General features: G+C 52.4%; 1 protein-coding gene across 2 annotated transcripts; it reads left to right on the top strand.

Annotated features, from left to right (window-relative positions):
• The first annotated feature begins 7,847 nt into the window (after positions 1-7,847).
• mat2b (methionine adenosyltransferase II, beta) lies at positions 7,848-18,094 on the top strand. Of its 2 annotated transcripts, none has more exons than XM_053332228.1 (7): positions 7,848-7,957; positions 9,985-10,179; positions 14,788-14,902; positions 15,330-15,482; positions 15,736-15,929; positions 16,511-16,624; positions 17,842-18,092. In XM_053332228.1, exons 1-7 carry the CDS (start codon positions 7,919-7,921, stop codon positions 18,013-18,015), a joined length of 984 nt encoding a protein of 327 aa, XP_053188203.1. In that variant the 5' UTR covers positions 7,848-7,918; the 3' UTR covers positions 18,016-18,092. The 2 variants fall into 2 exon arrangements, with proteins under 2 accessions (XP_053188203.1, XP_053188202.1); XM_053332227.1 differs by lacking the exon at positions 7,848-7,957 and adding an exon at positions 8,108-8,273 and having other exon boundaries at positions 17,842-18,094.
• The last annotated feature ends 2,557 nt before the right edge of the window (positions 18,095-20,651 follow it).

Consider the following 20,651-nt stretch of genomic DNA (forward strand, 5'->3'; position numbering starts at 1 on the left):
CAGGGTTTGGGTTAAGTTTTAGATCTGACAGGGTTCGGGTTAAGGGTTCGGGTTAAGTCGTAGATCTGAGAGGGTTCAGGTTTAGATCTGAGAGGGTTCGGGTTAAGTCGTAGATCTGAGAGGGTTCGGGTTAAGTCTTAGATCTGAGAGGGTTCGGGTTAAGTCTTAGATCTGAGAGGGTTCGGGTTAAGGGTTCGGGTTAAGGGTTCGGGTTAAGTCTTAGATCTGAGAGGGTTCGGGTTAAGTCTTAGATCTGAGAGGGTTCGGGTTAAGGGTTCGGGTTAAGGGTTCGGGTTAAGTCGTAGATCTGAGAGGGTTCGGGTTAAGTCTTAGATCTGAGAGGGTTCGGGTTAAGTCTTAGATCTGAGAGGGTTCGGGTTAAGGGTTCGGGTTAAGGGTTCGGGTTAAGTCGTAGATCTGAGAGGGTTCGGGTTAAGGGTTCGGGTTAAGTCGTAGATCTGAGAGGGTTCGGGTTAAGTCGTAGATCTGAGAGGGTTCGGGTTAAGGGTTCGGGTTAAGTCGTATTGTTTCGTTATCAAAGAGACTTTAAAAACGTTACCACAGCGACAGGAAATGCTTCAGCCAATCACAGAGCTTCAAATTCAGTTTGTTTCTTACATCATCAAACACAAAAAATAACAACAGATTCAACAGCGTCCATAGCAACCACGTTAATTAACACCATAGCAACCACATTAATTAACACCATAGCAACCACGTTAACGCCATAGCAACCACGTTAATTAACACCATAGCAACCACGTTAATTAACACCACAGCAACCACGTTAATTAACACCATAGCAACCACATTAACACCATAGCAACCACGTTAACACCATAGCAACCACGTCAACACCATAGCAACCACGTTAACACCATAGCAACCACGTTAACACCATAGCAACCACGTTAATTAACACCATAGCAACCACGTTAATTAACACCATAGCAGCCACGTTAACACCATAGCAACCACGTTAACACCATAGCAACCACGTTGATTAACACCACAGCAACCACGTTAATTAACACCATAGCAACCACGTTAACACCATAGCAACCACGTTAACACCATAGCAACCACGTTAATTAACACCATAGCAACCACGTTAATTAACACCATAGCAACCACGTTAACACCATAGCAACCACGTTAATTAACACCATAGCAACCACGTTAATTAACACCATAGCAACAAATGATCAGTTAAACCACTAAAACGTTCTCAAAGTGAAACTCTGGTAAATAAAATAGATCTTTATTGTCATTGTCACAACCCTAACCCTAAACCCTTACCCCCCTAAACCCTAAACCCTTACCCCTTACCCCCCTAAACCCTTACCCCTAAACCCTTACCCCCCTAACCCCTAAACCCTTACCCCTTACCCCCCTAAACCCTTACCCCTAAACCCTTACCCCCCTAACCCCTAAACCCTAAACCCTTACCCCCCTAAACCCTAACCCTAACCCCTAAACCCTAACCCTAAACCCTAACCCTAACGAAATTAAAAGTGCTCTCCAGTCAGGGCATCATTATAAAAATAAAATAAAATAAAATAAAATAAAATAATAAATATATCTAGACACATTCACCCCTCCACACACACACATCAACACACGGACATTACAAGAACTTTCCCCCTAAACCCTTACCCCCCTTACCCCTAAACCCTTACCCCCCTAAACCCTAAACCCTAACCCCTAAACCCTTACCCCCCTAAACCTTAACCCACAACAGCTGCTCAGAAAACAACAAACAAAAGTTCAGAAAGCCCCTAAACCCCCCGAACCCTCAGCAAACATTCATAAAGCCCCTAAACCCTAACCACCCGAACTCCCCCAACCCCCCCAGAACCCTCCTAACCCTCCTAACCCCCCCTAACCCTCCTAACCCCCCTAACCCTCAGCAAACGTTCAGACATGAAATGAAGACCGAAGGAAACCGGAGGATTTTACCTCTAATATGTTTGAGTCACATCACACTGCTGGACTCCGTGTGCAGGTCTTATGTGGACCCCGGTCCTGGTTCAGGCTGCAGTTCGGGACCCGGTCCTGGTTCAGGCTGCAGTTCGGGACCCGGTCCAGGGTTCAGGAATGTTTACCATCAGAGCAGCTGTGGAGAAAGTTCCCAGAGCAGCGTGTGTCCTGCTGTCAGCTGGTGTTTCTGAGGGACTCGGTGTCAGACTGCAGCTTTCTATTCTGGGAGGTGATTGACAGACGAGGCTGCAGAGGGGGGGCCGGACCAGCAGAGACCAGACCCTGCAGAGACCAGCACAGACCAGCAGGGGCGACCAGACCCTGCAGAGACCAGACCCTGCAGAGACCAGACCCTGCAGAGACCAGCAGAGACCAGCAGGGGCTACCAGACCCTGCAGAGACCAGCAGGGGCGACCAGACCCTGCAGAGACCAGACCCTGCACAGACCAGCAGGGGCTACCAGACCCTGCAGAGACCAGACCCTGCACAGACCAGCAGGGGCTACCAGACCCTGCACAGACCAGCAGGGGCTACCAGACCCTGCAGAGACCAGCAGAGACCAGCAGGGGCTACCAGACCCTGCACAGACCAGACCCTGCAGAGACCAGACCCTGCACAGACCAGACCCTACACAGACCAGACCCTGCACAGACCAGCAGGCCCTGCACAGACCAGACCCTGCAGAGACCAGACCCTGCAGAGACCAGCAGAGACCAGCAGGCCCTGCACAGACCAGCACAGACCAGCAGGGGCTACCAGACCCTGCAGAGACCAGCAGACCCTGCAGAGAGACCGTCCTCTCTCCTCCTCCCTCTCTCTCTCTCTATCATCCATCTATCCTCTCTCCTCCTCCCTCTCTCTCTCTATCCATCCATCTATCCTCTCTCCTCCTCCCTCTCTCTCTCTATCCATCCATCTATCCTCTCTCCTCCTCCCTCTCTCTCTCTATCCATCCATCTATCCTCTCTCCTCCTCCCTCTCTCTCTCTATCCATCCATCTATCCTCTCTCCTCCTCTCTCTCTCTCTCTATCATCCATCTATCCTCTCTCCTCCTCCCTCTCTCTCTCTATCCATCCATCTATCCTCTCTCCTCCTCCCTCTCTCTCTCTATCCATCCATCTATCCTCTCTCCTCCTCCCTCTCTCTCTCTATCCATCCATCTATCCTCTCTCCTCCTCCTCCCTCTCTCTCTCTATCCATCCATCTATCCTCTCTCCTCCTCTCTCTCTCTCTCTATCCATCCATCTATCCTCTCTCCTCCTCCCTCTCTCTCTCTATCCATCCATCTATCCTCTCTCCTCCTCCCTCTCTCTCTCTATCCATCCATCTATCCTCTCTCCTCCTCCCTCTCTCTCTCTATCCATCCATCTATCCTCTCTCCTCCTCCCTCTCTCTCTCTATCCATCCATCTATCCTCTCTCCTCCTCCCTCTCTCTCTCTATCCATCCATCTATCCTCTCTCCTCCTCCCTCTCTCTCTCTATCCATCCATCTATCCTCTCTCCTCCTCCCTCTCTCTCTCTATCCATCCATCTATCCTCTCTCCTCCTCCCTCTCTCTCTCTATCCATCCATCTATCCTCTCTCCTCCTCCCTCTCTCTCTCTATCCATCCATCTATCCTCTCTCCTCCTCCCTCTCTCTCTCTATCTATCCATCTATCCTCTCTCCTCCTCCCTCTCTCTCTCTCTATCCATCCATCTATCCTCTCTCCTCCTCTCTCTCTCTCTCTATCCATCCATCTATCCTCTCTCCTCCTCCCTCTCTCTCTCTATCCATCCATCTATCCTCTCTCCTCCTCTCTCTCTCTATCCATCCATCTATCCTCTCTCCTCCTCTCTCTCTCTCTCTATCCATCCATCTATCCTCTCTCCTCCTCTCTCTCTCTATCCATCCATCTATCCTCTCTCCTCCTCTCTCTCTCTCTCTATCCATCCATCTATCCTCTCTCCTCCTCTCTCTCTCTATCCATCCATCTATCCTCTCTCCTCCTCCCTCTCTCTCTATCCATCCATCTATCCTCTCTCCTCCTCCCTCTCTCTCTCTATCCATCCATCTATCCTCTCTCCTCCTCCCTCTCTCTCTCTATCCATCCATCTATCCTCTCTCCTCCTCCCTCTCTCTCTCTATCCATCCATCTATCCTCTCTCCTCCTCTCTCTCTCTCTCTATCCATCCATCTATCCTCTCTCCTCCTCCCTCTCTCTCTCTATCCATCCATCTATCCTCTCTCCTCCTCTCTCTCTCTATCCATCCATCTATCCTCTCTCCTCCTCTCTCTCTCTCTCTATCCATCCATCTATCCTCTCTCCTCCTCTCTCTCTCTATCCATCCATCTATCCTCTCTCCTCCTCCCTCTCTCTCTATCCATCCATCTATCCTCTCTCCTCCTCCCTCTCTCTCTCTATCCATCCATCTATCCTCTCTCCTCCTCCCTCTCTCTCTCTATCCATCCATCTAAACTTCTTCCCCGGAGTTGTCTGTGCTTTCTGGTCTCACAGGTAATCTGGGCCTGGAGACGTCCGGATGTCAGATTCCAGTCCTGGACCTTCAATGTGCTTCTCTCTCCTCTCCTTCCTCTCTCCTCTCCTTCCTCTCTCTCTCCTTCCTCTCTCTCCTCTCCTTCCTCTCTCTCCTCTCCTTCCTCTCTCCTCTCCTTCCTCTCTCTCCTCTCCTTCCTCTCTCTCCTCTCCTTCCTCTCTCTCCTCTCTCTCTTTCCTCTCCTTCCTCTCTCTCTCCTTCCTCTCTCTCCTCTCCTTCCTCTCTCTCCTCTCCTCTCTCTCTCTCCTCCTCTCCTTCCTCTCTCTCCTCTCCTCTCTCTCTCTCCTCCTCTCCTTCCTCTCTCTCCTCTCCTTCCTCTCTCTCCTCTCTCTCTCTCCTCTCCTTCCTCTCTCTCTCCTTCCTCTCTCTCCTCTCCTTCCTCTCTCTCTCCTCTCCTTCCTCTCTCTCTCCTCTCCTTCCTCTCTCTCTCCTCTCCTTCCTCTCTCTCTCCTTCCTCTCTCTCCTCTCCTTCCTCTCTCCTCTCCTTCCTCTCTCTCCTCTCCTTCCTCTCTCTCCTCTCTCTCTTTCCTCTCCTTCCTCTCTCTCTCCTTCCTCTCTCTCCTCTCCTTCCTCTCTCTCCTCTCCTCTCTCTCTCTCCTCCTCTCCTTCCTCTCTCTCCTCTCCTCTCTCTCTCTCCTTCCTCTCTCTCCTCTCCTTCCTCTCTCTCTCCTTCCTCTCTCTCCTCTCCTCTCCTTCCTCTCTCTCTCCTCTCCTTCCTCTCTCTCTCCTCTCCTTCCTCTCTCTCTCCTCTCCTTCCTCTCTCTCCTCTCCTCTCTCTCTCCTCTCCTTCCTCTCTCTCCTCTCCTTCCTCTCTCTCTCTCTCTACTCCAACCGGTCCAGGCAGATGTTCTCCCACTCTGAGTCTGGTTCTGAGGGTTCTTCCTGTTAAAAGATGTTCTCCCACTCTGAGTCTGGTTCTGAGGGTTGATCAGTAGTGGTCATGTTCACCCTCATCAGCTGACTCCCCTCACCTGTGCTTCCCCGCCCATCTCCACACCTGGTTGCAATCATCATCATGTAAAGGCTCATTTCCACTTGTCCTCTGCCAGAGTGTCTCGTGTTTTCATGCCTACCTTTCCAGCGTTACTCTGCCGGTGTCATTCCTGCCCGTCTTGCCTGGTTCCCGGTTTTTGGATTTTTGCTCCCTTGGATTTGTCTTCCTGGTTTTGACTCTGATTAAATAACTTCCTGTTGGGTTCCCTGCCTTCTGAGCCGTTACACCAACTGACTGATTGGATAGATAGATAGATAGATAGATGGATAGACACCCTGCAGGATCTCAAATAGTTTGAAATGTTAAATTCTGAAACAAAAGAAAATAATTATATTTATTTAAAAACTATGAAAGAAAATCCAAATGAAGCTTTTTGGTTTATGAGCCTCTGATCAGAGTTTATGTGTGACTGTCAGCTGTCGTCAGGGTGACGGCGTTGTTGATGCTGTTGCCACGGTAACGGCGTGTTTGTCAGCAGTATCAGTGATGGTGCGGACATGTTTGTTCTCTGCTGTCTGTTAAATTTATTTTTAGATCTTTGATAACTGACGAGTGTTTTAATCTCTGCAGAGGAACGTTGGAGATAACTGAGAGAGTCTGAACCTCCTGACCCACACACACACACACACACACACATACACACACACCCACACACACACACACACACACACACACACACACACACACTCACACACACACACTCACACACTCACACACACTCACACACACACACACTCACACACACTCACTCACACACTCACTCACACACTCACACTCACACACACACTCACTCACACACTCACACTCACACACACACTCACACTCACACACACACTCACTCACACACTCACACTCACACACACACTCACACACACTCACTCACACACTCACACACACTCACACACACACACACACACACACACACAGTAACCCTTAGCAACACATTTCCCTCCTTTACCTTCAGGGTCCATCTGCTCCGGTCAGGACCAGGAGACTGGGCCAGGGACTCAGGACCAGGACCAGGGGGGGGGGGGGGGGGGTGACAGGAAGTTATGGGGGGGAGGGCACATGCAGAACGGATCGGCTGCACACCTGGAGTCATGTGACATCCGTATCACGTGTTCCTCTCAGACATCAGCACTGTTCTCACTGAGTCCCATCTGGGTTCCGTTTCAGGTTCTCACTGAGTCCCATCTGGGTTCCGTTTCAGGTTCTCACTGAGTCCCACCTGGGTTCCGTTTCAGGTTCTCACTGAGTCCCATCTGGGTTCCGTTTCAGGTTCTCACTGAGTCCCATCTGGGTTCCCTTTCGGGTTCTCACTGAGTCCCATCTGGGTTCCGTTTCAGGTTCTCACTGAGTCCCATCTGGGTTCCGTTTCGGGTTCTCACTGAGTCCCATCTGGGTTCCGTTTCGGGTTCTCACTGAGTCCCATCTGGGTTCCGTTTCAGGTTCTCACTGAGTCCCATCTGGGTTCCGTTTCGGGTTCTCATTGAGTCCCATCTGGGTTCCGTTTGTCAGGATCCTGGTCTGTTGTGAATATGAGCAGCCGTAATACTTTTGTAATCCCTATTCTAATAATAGAACCCGTTCTAATAATAGAACCCGTCCCATTTCAGAAACAGTGTTCCACTGTCTCTCAGCTGTTTGGACTGTTTGACGGGGAGAACGTGACCTAACCGGAACCAGAACCCTTCATGTTCCTCTCACACATCTGGACTCTAAGGTTCTAACATCACACTTTGTCATCGTGTCATTTACTGAAACACAGAGAACGGATAGAACAGATAGAACAGATAGAACAGAGAGAACAGAGAGAACAGAGAGAACAGATAGAACACAGAGAACAGAGAACAGAGAGAACACAGAGAACAGATAGAACAGAGAACAGAGAGAACACAGAGAACAGAGAACACAGAGAACAGAGAGAACACAGAGAACAGAGAACAGAGAACACAGAGAACACAGAGAACACAGAGAACAGATAGAACAGAGAACACAGAGAACAGAGAGAACACAGAGAACAGAGAACAGAGAGAACACAGAGAACAGAGAGAACAGAGAACAGAGAGAACACAGAGAACAGAGAACACAGAGAACAGAGAACACAGAGAACAGAGAACACATCAACTCAGGTTTTAGATACTGAAGGCTGTTCCACTTGTTCCTATCTGAAGTTCCTCAGCTAGAGCTGTTCTCTGTGTTCTCTCTGTTCTCTCTGTTCTCTGTGTTCTCTGTGATCTGAGGTAAAATAATAAAATAAAGTTAAATATATTCGGAGTTAAAGTGACGTCACACTGCACAGGAGTCACGTGTCTCCAGCAGGTGGCGGTAACGCGCCCGTTAATCAGCAGCAGCAGAAGAAGCGTTGCACCGCAGCGGGAGGTCTGTGCGGGTCTGTGCGGATTCATGCGGGTCTGGAATCAGATGACCGGGTCCGGTTCGGAGGTGAGTCTCCTTTAAACCGGCTCCCGGTGCCGGTTATTTCTCATAATGCATTGTTTCTTATAGAGTGCGTGTTAGCCTGCATGCTAACATCTAGCCTCACCGCGACAGCTGCTTTACGGCAGTCAGCTGACCACTGTGAGGGCGGAAGTGCAGAGAGGAAGTGCGCATCAGCCGCAGCAGACGGATCAATGATCGATCACCAATAGGACCAATAATCAGATATCGATCAGCACAAGTATCGATTACAGGAGAGATGAGCCGCGCAGGCGCAGAACTGAGGATTCACTTCAGCCCGGGCCGCGTGCACCTGGTTCAGGTAAACACCGAGGCGCGTGCACCTGGTCCAGGTAGACACCGAGGCGCGTGCACACCGGCTGATCTTTAAGTTTTATCTGAACTTTATTTCCTCATTAAAGGAGCAAAGTGCAACAGTGTCACGAGCACAGTGCACGAGCACAGTGCACGGAGAAAGAGGCTGCTGATTAAACTGTTTAATACATTAAATAAGTTAGTGTGTGTGTGTGTGTGTGTGTGTTACAGTGTGTGTGTGTGTGTGTGTGTGTGTGTGTTACTGTGTGTGTGTGTTACTGTGTGTGTGTTGCTGTGTGTGTGTGTGTGTTACTGTGTGTGTGTTACTGTGTGTGTGTGTGTGTGTGTTACTGTGTGTGTGTTACAGTGTGTGTGTGTTACTGTGTGTGTGTGTGTGTGTGTGTGTGTGTGTGTGTGTGTGTGTGTGTGTGTGTGTGAAGGCTGAAGAGGAGAACGAGGAAGCTGAAGAGGAGAACCCGGAGGCTGAAGAGGAGAACCGGGAGACTGAAGAGGAGAACGAGGAGGCTGAAGAGGAGAACGAGGAGGCTGAAGAGGAGAACCCGGAGGCTGAAGAGGAGAACGAGGAGGCTGAAGAGGAGAACCCGGGGGCTGAAGAGGAGAACCCGGGGGCTGAAGAGGAGAACCGGGAGGCTGAAGAGGAGAACCCGGAGGCTGAAGAGGAGAACGAGGAAGCTGAAGAGGAGAACCCGGAGGCTGAAGAGGAGAACCCGGAGGCTGAAGAGGAGAACCCGGAGGCTGAAGAGGAGAACGTGGAGGCTGAAGAGGAGCACCCGGGGGCTGAAGAGGAGAACCCGGAGGCTGAAGAGGAGAACGTGAAGGCTGAAGAGGAGAACCCGGAGGCTGAAGAGGAGAACCGGGAGGCTGAAGAGGAGAACGGGGAGGCTGAAGAGGAGAACCCGGGGGCTGAAGAGGAGAACCCGGAGGCTGAAGAGGAGAACGTGAAGGCTGAAGAGGAGAACCCGGAGGCTGAAGAGGAGAACGAGGAGGCTGAAGAGGAGAACCCGGGGGCTGAAGAGGAGAACCCGGAGGCTGAAGAGGAGAACCCGGAGGCTGAAGAGGAGAACGTGAAGGCTGAAGAGGAGAACCCGGAGGCTGAAGAGGAGAACGTGGAGGCTGAAGAGGAGAACCTGGGGGCTGAAGAGGAGAACCCGGAGGCTGAAGAGGAGAACGAGGAGGCTGAAGAGGAGAACGTGGAGGCTGAAGAGGAGAACCCGGGGGCTGAAGAGGAGAACCGGGAGGCTGAAGAGGACAACGTGGAGGCTGAAGAGGAGAACGTGGAGGCTGAAGAGGAGAACCCGGGGGCTGAAGAGGAGAACCGGGAGGCTGAAGAGGACAACGTGGAGGCTGAAGAGGAGAACGTGGAGGCTGAAGAGGAGAACCCGGGGGCTGAAGAGGAGAACCCGGAGGCTGAAGAGGACAACGTGGAGGCTGAAGAGGAGAACCCGGGGGCTGAAGAGGACAACGTGGAGGCTGAAGAGGACACGAGACTCGAGACAAACAGCGAGCGGGCGTGCAGCCGGTCTGAGCCGGTCTGAGCCGGTTCTCAGGGTTCTACGTGGGACTTTAACTGGAAACAGATTTTGGAGCCTTTCAGACGTTCTAAGGCAGAAATGCTTCACGCTGCATTGATGGATGTTTGGTTTCCATGACAACACCGACTCATCGTCTGACCTTTGACCCCTGTGTGTGTATTTCAGGAGGAGGGGCCGGTCCCGGCTCACAGGGTCCTGGTTACCGGGGCAACCGGTCTCCTGGGTCGGGCCGTCTGCAAAGAGTTCGAGAACAACGGCTGGTTGGTGATCGGGACCGGGTACCGGAGGGCCAGACCACGACTCCTCCGCTGTGACCTCACCGACGAGGACGCCGTCCGGGGTCTGCTCCAAGAATACAAGGTACAGGACTACAGGGTCCAGGACTACAGTAGGTACAGGACTACAGGGTTCAGGACTACAGGGTTCAGGACTACAGTCAGTCAGTACAGGACTACAGTCAGTAGATACAGGACTACAGGGTCCAGGACTACAGTCAGTACAGGACTACAGTCGGTACAGGACTACAGTCAGTAGGTACAGGACTACAGTCGGTACAGGACTACGGTAGGTACAGGACTACAGAAGGTACAGGACTACAGGGTCCAGGACTACAGTCAGTAGGTACAGGACTACAGTCAGTAGGTACAGGACTACAGTCGGTAGGTACAGGACTACAGGGTCCAGGACTACAGTCAGTCGGTACAGGACTACAGTAGGTACAGGACTACAGTCAGTAGGTACAGGACTACAGTCGGTAGGTACAGGACTACAGTCGGTAGGTACAGGACTACAGTCGGTACAGGACTACAGTAGGTACAGGACTACAGTCGGTAGGTACAGGACTACAGTCGGTACAGGACTACAGTCGGTAGGTGCAGGACTACAGTCGGTAGGTACAGGACTACAGTCGGTACAGGACTACAGTAGGTACAGGACTACAGTAGGTACAGGACTACAGGGTCCAGGACTACAGTCAGTAGGTACAGGACTACAGTCAGTAGGTACAGGACTACAGTCGGTACAGGACTACAGTCAGTACAGGACTACAGTCAGTAGGTACAGGACTACAGTCAGTAGGTACAGGACTACAGTCAGTAGGTACAGGACTACAGTCAGTACAGGACTACAGTCGGTAGGTACAGGACTACAGTCGGTACAGGACTACAGTCGGTAGGTACAGGACTACAGTAGGTACAGGACTACAGTCGGTACAGGACTACAGTAGGTAGAGGACTACAGTAGGTAGATACAGGACTACAGTCGGTAGGTACAGGACTACAGTCAGTAGGTACAGGACTACAGTAGGTACAGGACTACAGTCGGTACAGGACTACAGTCAGTACAGGACTACAGTAGGTACAGGACTACAGTCAGTAGGTACAGGACTACAGTCGGTAGGTTCAGGACTACAGTAGGTACAGGACTACAGTAGATACAGGACTACAGTCGGTAGGTACAGGACTACAGTCAGTACAGGACTACAGTAGGTACAGGACTACAGTCAGTAGGTACAGGACTACAGTCGGTACAGGACTACAGTCAGTAGGTACAGGACTACAGTCAGTACAGGACTACAGTAGGTACAGGACTACAGTCAGTAGGTACAGGACTACAGTCGGTACAGGACTACAGTCAGTAGGTACAGGACTACAGTCAGTACAGGACTACAGTCGGTAGGTACAGGACTACAGTCGGTACAGGACTACAGTAGGTACAGGACTACAGTCAGTAGGTACAGGACTACAGTCGGTACAGGACTACAGGGTTCAGGACTACAGTCAGTCGGCACAGGACTACAGTCGGTACAGGACTACAGTCGGTACAGGACTACAGTAGGTACAGGACTACAGTAGGTACAGGACTACAGTAGGTACAGGACTACAGTAGGTACAGGACTACAGTCAGTAGGTACAGGACTACAGTAGGTACAGGACTACAGTCAGTAGGTACAGGACTACAGTCAGTAGGTACAGGACTACAGTCGGTACAGGACTACAGTAGGTACAGGACTACAGTCAGTACAGGACTACAGTAGGTACAGGACTACAGTCGGTACAGGACTACAGTCGGTACAGGACTACAGTCAGTAGGTACAGGACTACAGTCAGTAGGTACAGGACTACAGTAGGTACAGGACTACAGTCGGTACAGGACTACAGTAGGTACAGGACTACAGTCGGTACAGGACTACAGTCGGTACAGGACTACAGTCGGTACAGGACTACAGTCAGTACTGGACTACAGTCGGTAGGTACAGGACTACAGTAGGTACAGGACTACAGTAGGTACAGGACTACAGTAGGTACAGGACTACTGTAGGTACAGGACTACAGTCAGTAGGTACAGGACTACAGTCGGTACAGGACTACAGGGTTCAGGACTACAGTCGGTACAGGACTACAGTCAGTCGGTACAGGACTACAGTCGGTACAGGACTACAGTCGGTACAGGACTACAGTCGGTAGGTACAGGACTACAGTCGGTAGGTACAGGACTACAGTCGGTACAGGACTACAGTCAGTAGGTACAGGACTACAGTCAGTACTGGACTACAGTCGGTAGGTACAGGACTACAGTCAGTAGGTACAGGACTACAGTAGGTACAGGACTACAGTCAGTAGGTACAGGACTACAGTCAGTAGGTACAGGACTACAGTCGGTACAGGACTACAGTAGGTACAGGACTACAGTCAGTACAGGACTACAGTAGGTACAGGACTACAGTCGGTACAGGACTACAGTCGGTACAGGACTACAGTCAGTAGGTACAGGACTACAGTCAGTAGGTACAGGACTACAGTAGGTACAGGACTACAGTCGGTACAGGACTACAGTAGGTACAGGACTACAGTCGGTACAGGACTACAGTCGGTACAGGACTACAGTCGGTACAGGACTACAGTCAGTACTGGACTACAGTCGGTAGGTACAGGACTACAGTCAGTACAGGACTACAGTAGGTACAGGACTACAGTAGGTACAGGACTACAGTCAGTCGGTACAGGACTACAGTAGGTACAGGACTACTGTAGGTACAGGACTACAGTCAGTAGGTACAGGACTACAGTCGGTACAGGACTACAGGGTTCAGGACTACAGTCGGTACAGGACTACAGTCAGTCGGTACAGGACTACAGTCGGTACAGGACTACAGTCGGTACAGGACTACAGTCGGTAGGTACAGGACTACAGTCGGTAGGTACAGGACTACAGTCGGTACAGGACTACAGTCGGTACAGGACTACAGTAGGTACAGGACTACAGTCAGTAGGTACAGGACTACAGTCAGTACTGGACTACAGTCGGTAGGTACAGGACTACAGTCAGTAGGTACAGGACTACAGTAGGTACAGGACTACAGTAGGTACAGGACTACAGTAGGTACAGGACTACAGTCGGTACAGGACTACAGTCAGTAGGTACAGGACTACAGTCAGTAGGTACAGGACTACAGTAGGTACAGGACTACAGTCAGTAGGTACAGGACTACAGTAGGTACAGGACTACAGTAGGTAGGTACAGGACTACAGTCGGTACAGGACTACAGTAGGTAGGTACAGGACTACAGTCGGTAGGTTCAGGACTACAGTCGGTACAGGACTACAGTCAGTAGGTACAGGACTACAGTCAGTACAGGACTACAGTAGGTACAGGACTACAGTCGGTAGGTACAGGACTACAGTCAGTACAGGACTACAGTAGGTACAGGACTACAGGGTTCAGGACTACAGTCGGTACAGGACTACAGTCGGTACAGGACTACAGTCGGTAGGTACAGGACTACAGGGTCCAGGACTACAGTCAGTAGGTACAGGACTACAGTCGGTACAGGACTACAGTTGGTAGGTACAGGACTACAGGGTCCAGGACTACAGTCAGTCGGTACAGGACTACAGGGTCCAGGACTACAGTCAGTCGGTACAGGACTACAGTCAGTAGGTACAGGACTACAGGGTCCAGGACTACAGTCAGTCGGTACAGGACTACAGGGTCCAGGACTACAGTCAGTCGGTACAGGACTACAGTAGGCACAGGACTACAGTCAGTAGGTACAGGACTACAGGGTCCAGGACTACAGTCAGTCGGTACAGGACTACAGTAGGCACAGGACTACAGTCAGTAGGTACAGGACTACAGTCAGTACAGGACTACAGTAGGTACAGGACTACAGGGTCCAGGACTACAGTCAGTCGGTACAGGACTACAGTCAGTAGGTACAGGACTACAGTAGGTACAGGACTACAGTCAGTAGGTACAGGACTACAGGGTCCAGGACTACAGTCAGTCGGTACAGGACTACAGTCGGTACAGGACTACAGTCAGTAGGTACAGGACTACAGTAGGCACAGGACTACAGTCAGTAGGCACAGGACTACAGTCAGTAGGTACAGGACTACAGGGTCCAGGACTACAGTCAGTAGGTACAGGACTACAGTAGGTACAGGACTACAGTAGGTACAGGACTACAGTAGGTACAGGACTACAGTCAGTAGGTACAGGACTACAGGGTCCAGGACTACAGTCAGTAGGTACAGGACTACAGTCAGTACAGGACTACAGTAGGTACAGGACTACAGGGTCCAGGACTACAGTCAGTCGGTACAGGACTACAGTCAGTACAGGACTACAGTAGGTACAGGACTACAGGGTTCAGGACTACAGTCAGTAGGTACAGGACTACAGTAGGTACAGGACTACAGTCAGTACAGGACTACAGTAGGTACAGGACTACAGTCAGTCGGTACAGGACTACAGTCAGTAGGTACAGGACTACAGTCGGTACAGGACTACAGTAGGTACAGGACTACAGTCAGTCAGTACAGGACTACAGTCGGTACAGGACTACAGTAGGTACAGGACTACAGTCGGTACAGGACTACAGGGTTCAGGACTACAGTAGGTACAGGACTACAGGGTTCAGGACTACAGGGTCCAGGACTAACCCTAACCCGGTCTGTGTCCCCCCAGCCGGAGGTGGTGGTTCACTGCGCGGCGGAGCGACGTCCGGACGTCGTAGAGAGACACACGGAGGCGGCGGTCAACCTGAACGTGCACGCCACGAGCGCGCTCGCCAGGGAGGCAGGTACGTGTTCTCTACGGGTTCTCCGTGTTCTATGTCTCAGCCGTGTTCTCCGTGTTCTATGTCTCAGCCGTGTTCTCTGTGTTCTATGTCTCAGCCGTGTTCTCTGTCTCAGCCGTGTTCTCCGTGTTCTATGTCTCAGCCGTGTTCTCCGTGTTCTATGTCTCAGCCGTGTTCTCTGTGTTCTATGTCTCAGCCGTGTTCTCTGTGTTCTATGTCTCAGCCGTGTTCTCTGTGTTCTATGTCTCAGCCGTGTTCTCTGTGTTCTATGTCTCAGCCGTGTTCTCTGTGTTCTATGTCTCAGCCGTGTTCTCTGTGTTCTATGTCTCAGCCGTGTTCTCCGTGTTCTATGTGTTCTATGTTCTAGCCGTGTTCTCTGTGTTCTATGTCTCAGCCGTGTTCTCTGTGTTCTCTGTGTTCTATGTTCTAGCGGTGTGCGGAGCGTTCTTCCTCTACATCAGTACGGACTACGTGTTTGACGGGAGGAACCCGCCGTACGGAGAGGACGACAGCCCGAACCCTCTGAACCTCTACGGCCGCAGCAAGCTGGAGGGAGAGAGGGAGGCGCTGCGACACTGTCCAGGTACCTGTGACATCACATCCTGTTACTGTCTCACCTGTGTGACATCACATCCTGTTACTGTCTCACCTGTGTGACATCACATCCTGTTACAGAGCGGTACAGGAACCCTAACCTCTGACCTTATATCTGCTTCCTTTAAGTAACCTCAGACATTTACCTGTGTGTGTGTGTGTGTGTGTGTGTGTGTGTGTGTGTGTGTGTGTGTGTGTGTGTGTGTGTGTGTGTGTGTGTGTGTGTGTGTGTGTGTGTGTAGGTGCGGTGGTCCTCAGGGTGCCCGTGCTGTTCGGGGAGGTGGAGTCGGTGTCTGAGAGCGCCGTGACGTCGTTGTGGCTCAAAGTTCAGGAGGCGACAGAAAGCTGCACGTTGGATCACTGCCAGCAGCGGTTCCCCACCGACGCCCGCGACGTCGCCGCCGTCTGCAGGAAGCTGTCCGAGAGAGGGAGACAGGTACCCGTCTGTCTGTTCCTGTCTGTCCCAGAGAGGGAGACAGGTACCCGTCTGTCTGTTTCTGTCTGTCCCAGAGAGGGAGACAGGTACCCGTCTGTCCCAGAGAGGGAGACAGGTACCCGTCTGTCTGTTTCTGTCTGTCCCAGAGAGGGAGACAGGTACCTGTCTGTCTGTTTCTGTCTGTCCCAGAGAGGGAGACAGGTACCTGTCTGTCTGTTTCTGTCTGTCCCAGAGAGGGAGACAGGTACCCGTCTGTCTGTTTCTGCCTGTCCCAGAGAGGGAGACAGGTACCTGTCTGTCTGTTTCTGTCTGTCCCAGAGAGGGGAGACAGGTACCCGTCTGTCCGAGAGAGGGAGACAGGTACCCGTCTGTCTGTTTCTGTCTGTCCCAGAGAGGGAGACAGGTACCCGTCTGTCTGTTTCTGCCTGTCCCAGAGAGGGAGACAGGTACCCGTCTGTCCCAGAGAGGGAGACAGGTACCTGTCTCACCCCCTGCCTGTCTGTCTCTCCAGTACCTGTCTCACTCCCTGCCTGTCTGTCTCTCCAGTACCTGTCTCACCCCCTGCCTGTCTGTCTCTCCAGGACCCGTCTATCAGAGGGATCTTCCATTTCTCGGGTAAAGAGCAGATGACCAAATATGAGACGGCCGTCGCCATCGCTCAGGCCTTCAACCTGCCGTCCAATCACCTCATTCCTGTAAGTATCAGCTGATGGGTGGGGGTCAAACAGCTGATGGATTAGGGTCAAACAGCTGATGGGTGAGGGTCAAACAGCTGATGGATTAGGGTCAAACAGCTGATGGGTGAGGGTCAAACAGCTGATGGATTAGGGTCAAACAGCTGATGGGTGAGGGTCAAACAGCTGATGGGTTAGGGTCAAACAGCTGATGGGTTAGGGTCAAACAGCTGATGGGTTAGGGTCAATCAGCTGATGGGTGAGGGTCAAACAGCTGATGGGTGAGGGTCAATCAGCTGATGGGTGGGGGTCAAACAGCTGATGGGTTGGGGTCAAACAGCTGATGGGTGGGGGTCAAACAGCTGATGGGTGGGGGTCAAACAGCTGATGGGTTAGGGTCAAACAGCTGATGGGTGGGGGTCAAACAGCTGATGGGTGGGGGTCAAACAGCTGATGGGTGAGGGTCAATCAGCTGATGGGTGAGGGTCAAACAGCTGATGGGTGAGGGTCAAACAGCTGATGGGTGAGGGTCAAACAGCTGATGGGTGAGGGTCAATCAGCTGATGGACAGCAGGTCAAACAGCTGATGGGTTAGGGTCAAACAGCTGATGGGTGAGGGTCAAACAGCTGATGGGTGAGGGTCAATCAGCTGATGGGTGAGGGTCAAACAGCTGATGGGTTAGGGTCAATCAGCTGATGGGTTAGGGTCAAACAGCTGATGGGTGGGGGTCAATCAGCTGATGGGTGAGGGTCAATCAGCTGATGGGTGAGGGTCAAACAGCTGATGGGTGAGGGTCAAACAGCTGATGGGTGAGGGTCAATCAGCTGATGGACAGCAGGTCAAACAGCTGATGGGTGAGGGTCAAACAGCTGATGGGTGAGGGTCAATCAGCTGATGGGTGAGGGTCAAACAGCTGATGGGTGAGGGGCAAACAGCTGATGGGTGAGGGTCAATCAGCTGATGGACAGCAGGTCACACAGCTGATGGGTGAGGGTCAAACAGCTGATGGGTGAGGGTCAAACAGCTGATGGGTGGGGGTCAATCAGCTGATGGGTGAGGGTCAATCAGCTGATGGGTGAGGGTCAATCAGCTGATGGGTGAGGGTCAAACAGCTGATGAGTGAGGGTTTACTGTATCTGTAAATATATTGAGACATAAACTGTGTTCATGATGTCATTGATGATGTCATTGATGATGTCATTGATGATGTCATTGATTACTTCCTGTCTGTCTGCAGCTCACCGAGCAGCCAGCAGCTTCGGCTCCTCGTCCAATCAACAGCCAGCTGAACTGTTCCCGCCTGGAGCTGCTGAACCTGAGCGTGACCCCGCGACCTTTCACCTCCGCCATCACCGACTGTCTCTGGCCCTTCACCCCCGACAAGCGCTGGAGACAGACCGTCTTCCACTGAGGGACGGTCTGTCCTGACTGAGGGACGGTCTGTCTCCACTGAGGGACGGTCTGTCCTCCACTTAGGGACAGTCTGTCCTCACTGAGGGACGGTCTGTCCTCACTGAGGGACGGTCTGTCCTGACTGAGGGACGGTCTGTCTCCACTGAGGGACGGTCTGTCCTCCACTGAGGGACAGTCTGTCCTCCACTGAGGGACGGTCTGTCCTCCACTGAGGGACGGTCTGTCCTCACTGAGGGACGGTCTGTCCTCACTTAGGGACAGTCTGTCCTCCACTGAGGGACGGTCTGTCCTCACTGAGGGACGGTCTGTCCTCACTTAGGGACAGTCTGTCCTCCACTGAGGGACGGTCTGTCTCCACTGAGGGACGGTCTGTCTCCACTGAGGGACGGTCTGTCCTCACTGAGGGACGGTCTGTCCTCACTTAGGGACAGTCTGTCCTCCACTGAGGGACGGTCTGTCCTCACTGAGGGACGGTCTGTCTCCACTGAGGGACGGTCTGTCCTCCACTGAGGGACAGTCTGTCCTCACTGAGGGACGGTCTGTCCTCACTGAGGGACGGTCTGTCTACACTGAGGGACGAACCGTCCTCACTGAGGGACGGTCTGTCCTCCACTGAGGGACGGTCTGTCCTCACTGAGAGACGGTCTGTCCTCACTGAGGGACGGTCTGTCTCCACTGAGGAACGGTCTGTCTCCACTGAGGGACGGTCTGTCCTCACTGAGGGACGGTCTGTCCTCACTGAGGGACGAACCGTCTCCACTGAGGGACAGTCTGTCCTCCACTGAGGGATGGTCTGTCCTCACTGAGGGACGGTCTGTCCTCCACTGTGTCCTGTGAATAATAGATGAATAATTTTCTCAGTAAATGTTGTAAAAAGCGTTTTTGTGATTTTTTGGTTAATAATGATTCTGTAGAGAAGTTGAGCTGCGGTGTCCCACAGAGGACAAATCTGAGCTACGGTGTCCCACAGAGGACAAATCTGAGCTACGGTGTCCCACAGAGGACAGATCTGATGGTTGTAACGTGTCAGCTGTTCACAATAAATAATTAAACATCCAACGTTTGTCTTTGTCTCCAGTTTGAGTCTAAAGGCAGATCCTAAAGAACCACTGACCCCCTGCTGAGGGTCACTGGGTCAGGGGTCAGGGTGAGGGGTCACTGGGTCAGGGGTCAGGGTCAGGGTTAGCTGGGTTAGCGATCAGCGAGCTGCAGATGAGTCCAGAGCGTGGACTGACTCTGGACTCTGTAGATTATTACAGAAGCAGCTTCAGGTCTCTGAGGGTCTGGGTTAGCTTCAGGTCTCTGAGGGTCTGGGTTAGCTTCAGGTCTCTGAGGGTCGGGGTTAGCTTCAGGTCTCTGAGGGTCTGGGTTAGCTTCAGGTCTCTGAGGGTCTGGGTTAGCTTCAGGTCTCTGAGGGTCTGGGTTAGCTTCAGGTCTCTGAGGGTCGGGGTTAGCTTCAGGTCTCTGAGGGTCTGGGTTTTGCTGCTTCGACCCTAAAAATACAATAATTATAAATTATCTCACATTTACCCAAATAACCCTAACCCTTAAATATAGACTGTACTTATATATATATAGACTGTACTTATATATATAGAAAGCAGTCTATGATGCCCTGCCAAGCCCAGCAAACCTCCATGTTCGGGGGAAGAGCGAGGTACCTTCTTGCCTCTCTGCTCTGGAAGAGGCTCCTTGAAACATCTCCTCAGAAGCTGCCCAAAGGCCCTGGCAGATGGGTGCTATCGTTGGCGCCATGACCAGGTGCTTAAGGCAGTTGCCGAAAGTGAAGCCTCAGCCATCTGCACCAGCAAGCACCAGCAAGCCCCGAAGAGGACTAACCCTAACCCTAACCCAGCAAGCCCCGAAGAGGACTAACCCTAACCCAGCAAGCCCCGAAGAGGACAATCCCCTTCATGAACTCTGGAGAGAAGCCCTGCGCACGGCCACAGACAACAGGCCTCCGCCACACAGCCTCTGACTGGCAGCTGCAGGCCGACCTGGGAAAGCAGCTGAAGTTCCCAGCAGAGGCCAGACATGATCATTACCTCTGAGGCTTCAACACACCTGATCATGCTGGAACTTACGGTTCCCTGGGAAGAGCACATAGAGGAAGCTAATGAGAGGAAACGGGCCAAGTACCAGGAACTAGTGGAGGAGTGCAGGAGCAGAGGCTGGAGAACTTTCTACCAGCCCAGAGAGGTCGGCTGCAGAGGCTTCGCAAGACGTTCACTCTGGACCGGGCGTGAAAGGAGCAGCCAAGAAGAGGGCTGACCCGTGGGTCGCCGCTGTGACGCGGAGGGCTGATCCGTGGGTCGCCGCTGGGACGCGGAGGGCTGATCCGTGGGTCGCCGCTGGGACGCGGAGGGCTGATCCGTGGGTCGCCGCTGGGACGCAGAGGGCTGACCCGTGGGTCGCCGCTGGGACGCAGAGGGCTGATCCGTGGGTCGCCGCTGGGACGCAGAGGGCTGATCCGTGGGTCGCTGCTGGGACGCGGAGGGCTGATCCGTGGGTTGCCGCTGGGACGCGGAGGGCTGATCCGTGGGTCGCTGCTGGGACGCGGAGGGCTGATCCGTGGGTTGCCGCTGGGACGCGGAGGGCTGATCCGTGGGTCGCTGCTGGGACGCAGAGGGCTGA

The sequence above is a fragment of the Scomber japonicus genome, chromosome 13 (assembly GCF_027409825.1).
Source record: "Scomber japonicus isolate fScoJap1 chromosome 13, fScoJap1.pri, whole genome shotgun sequence".
NCBI lineage: Eukaryota > Metazoa > Chordata > Actinopteri > Scombriformes > Scombridae > Scomber > Scomber japonicus.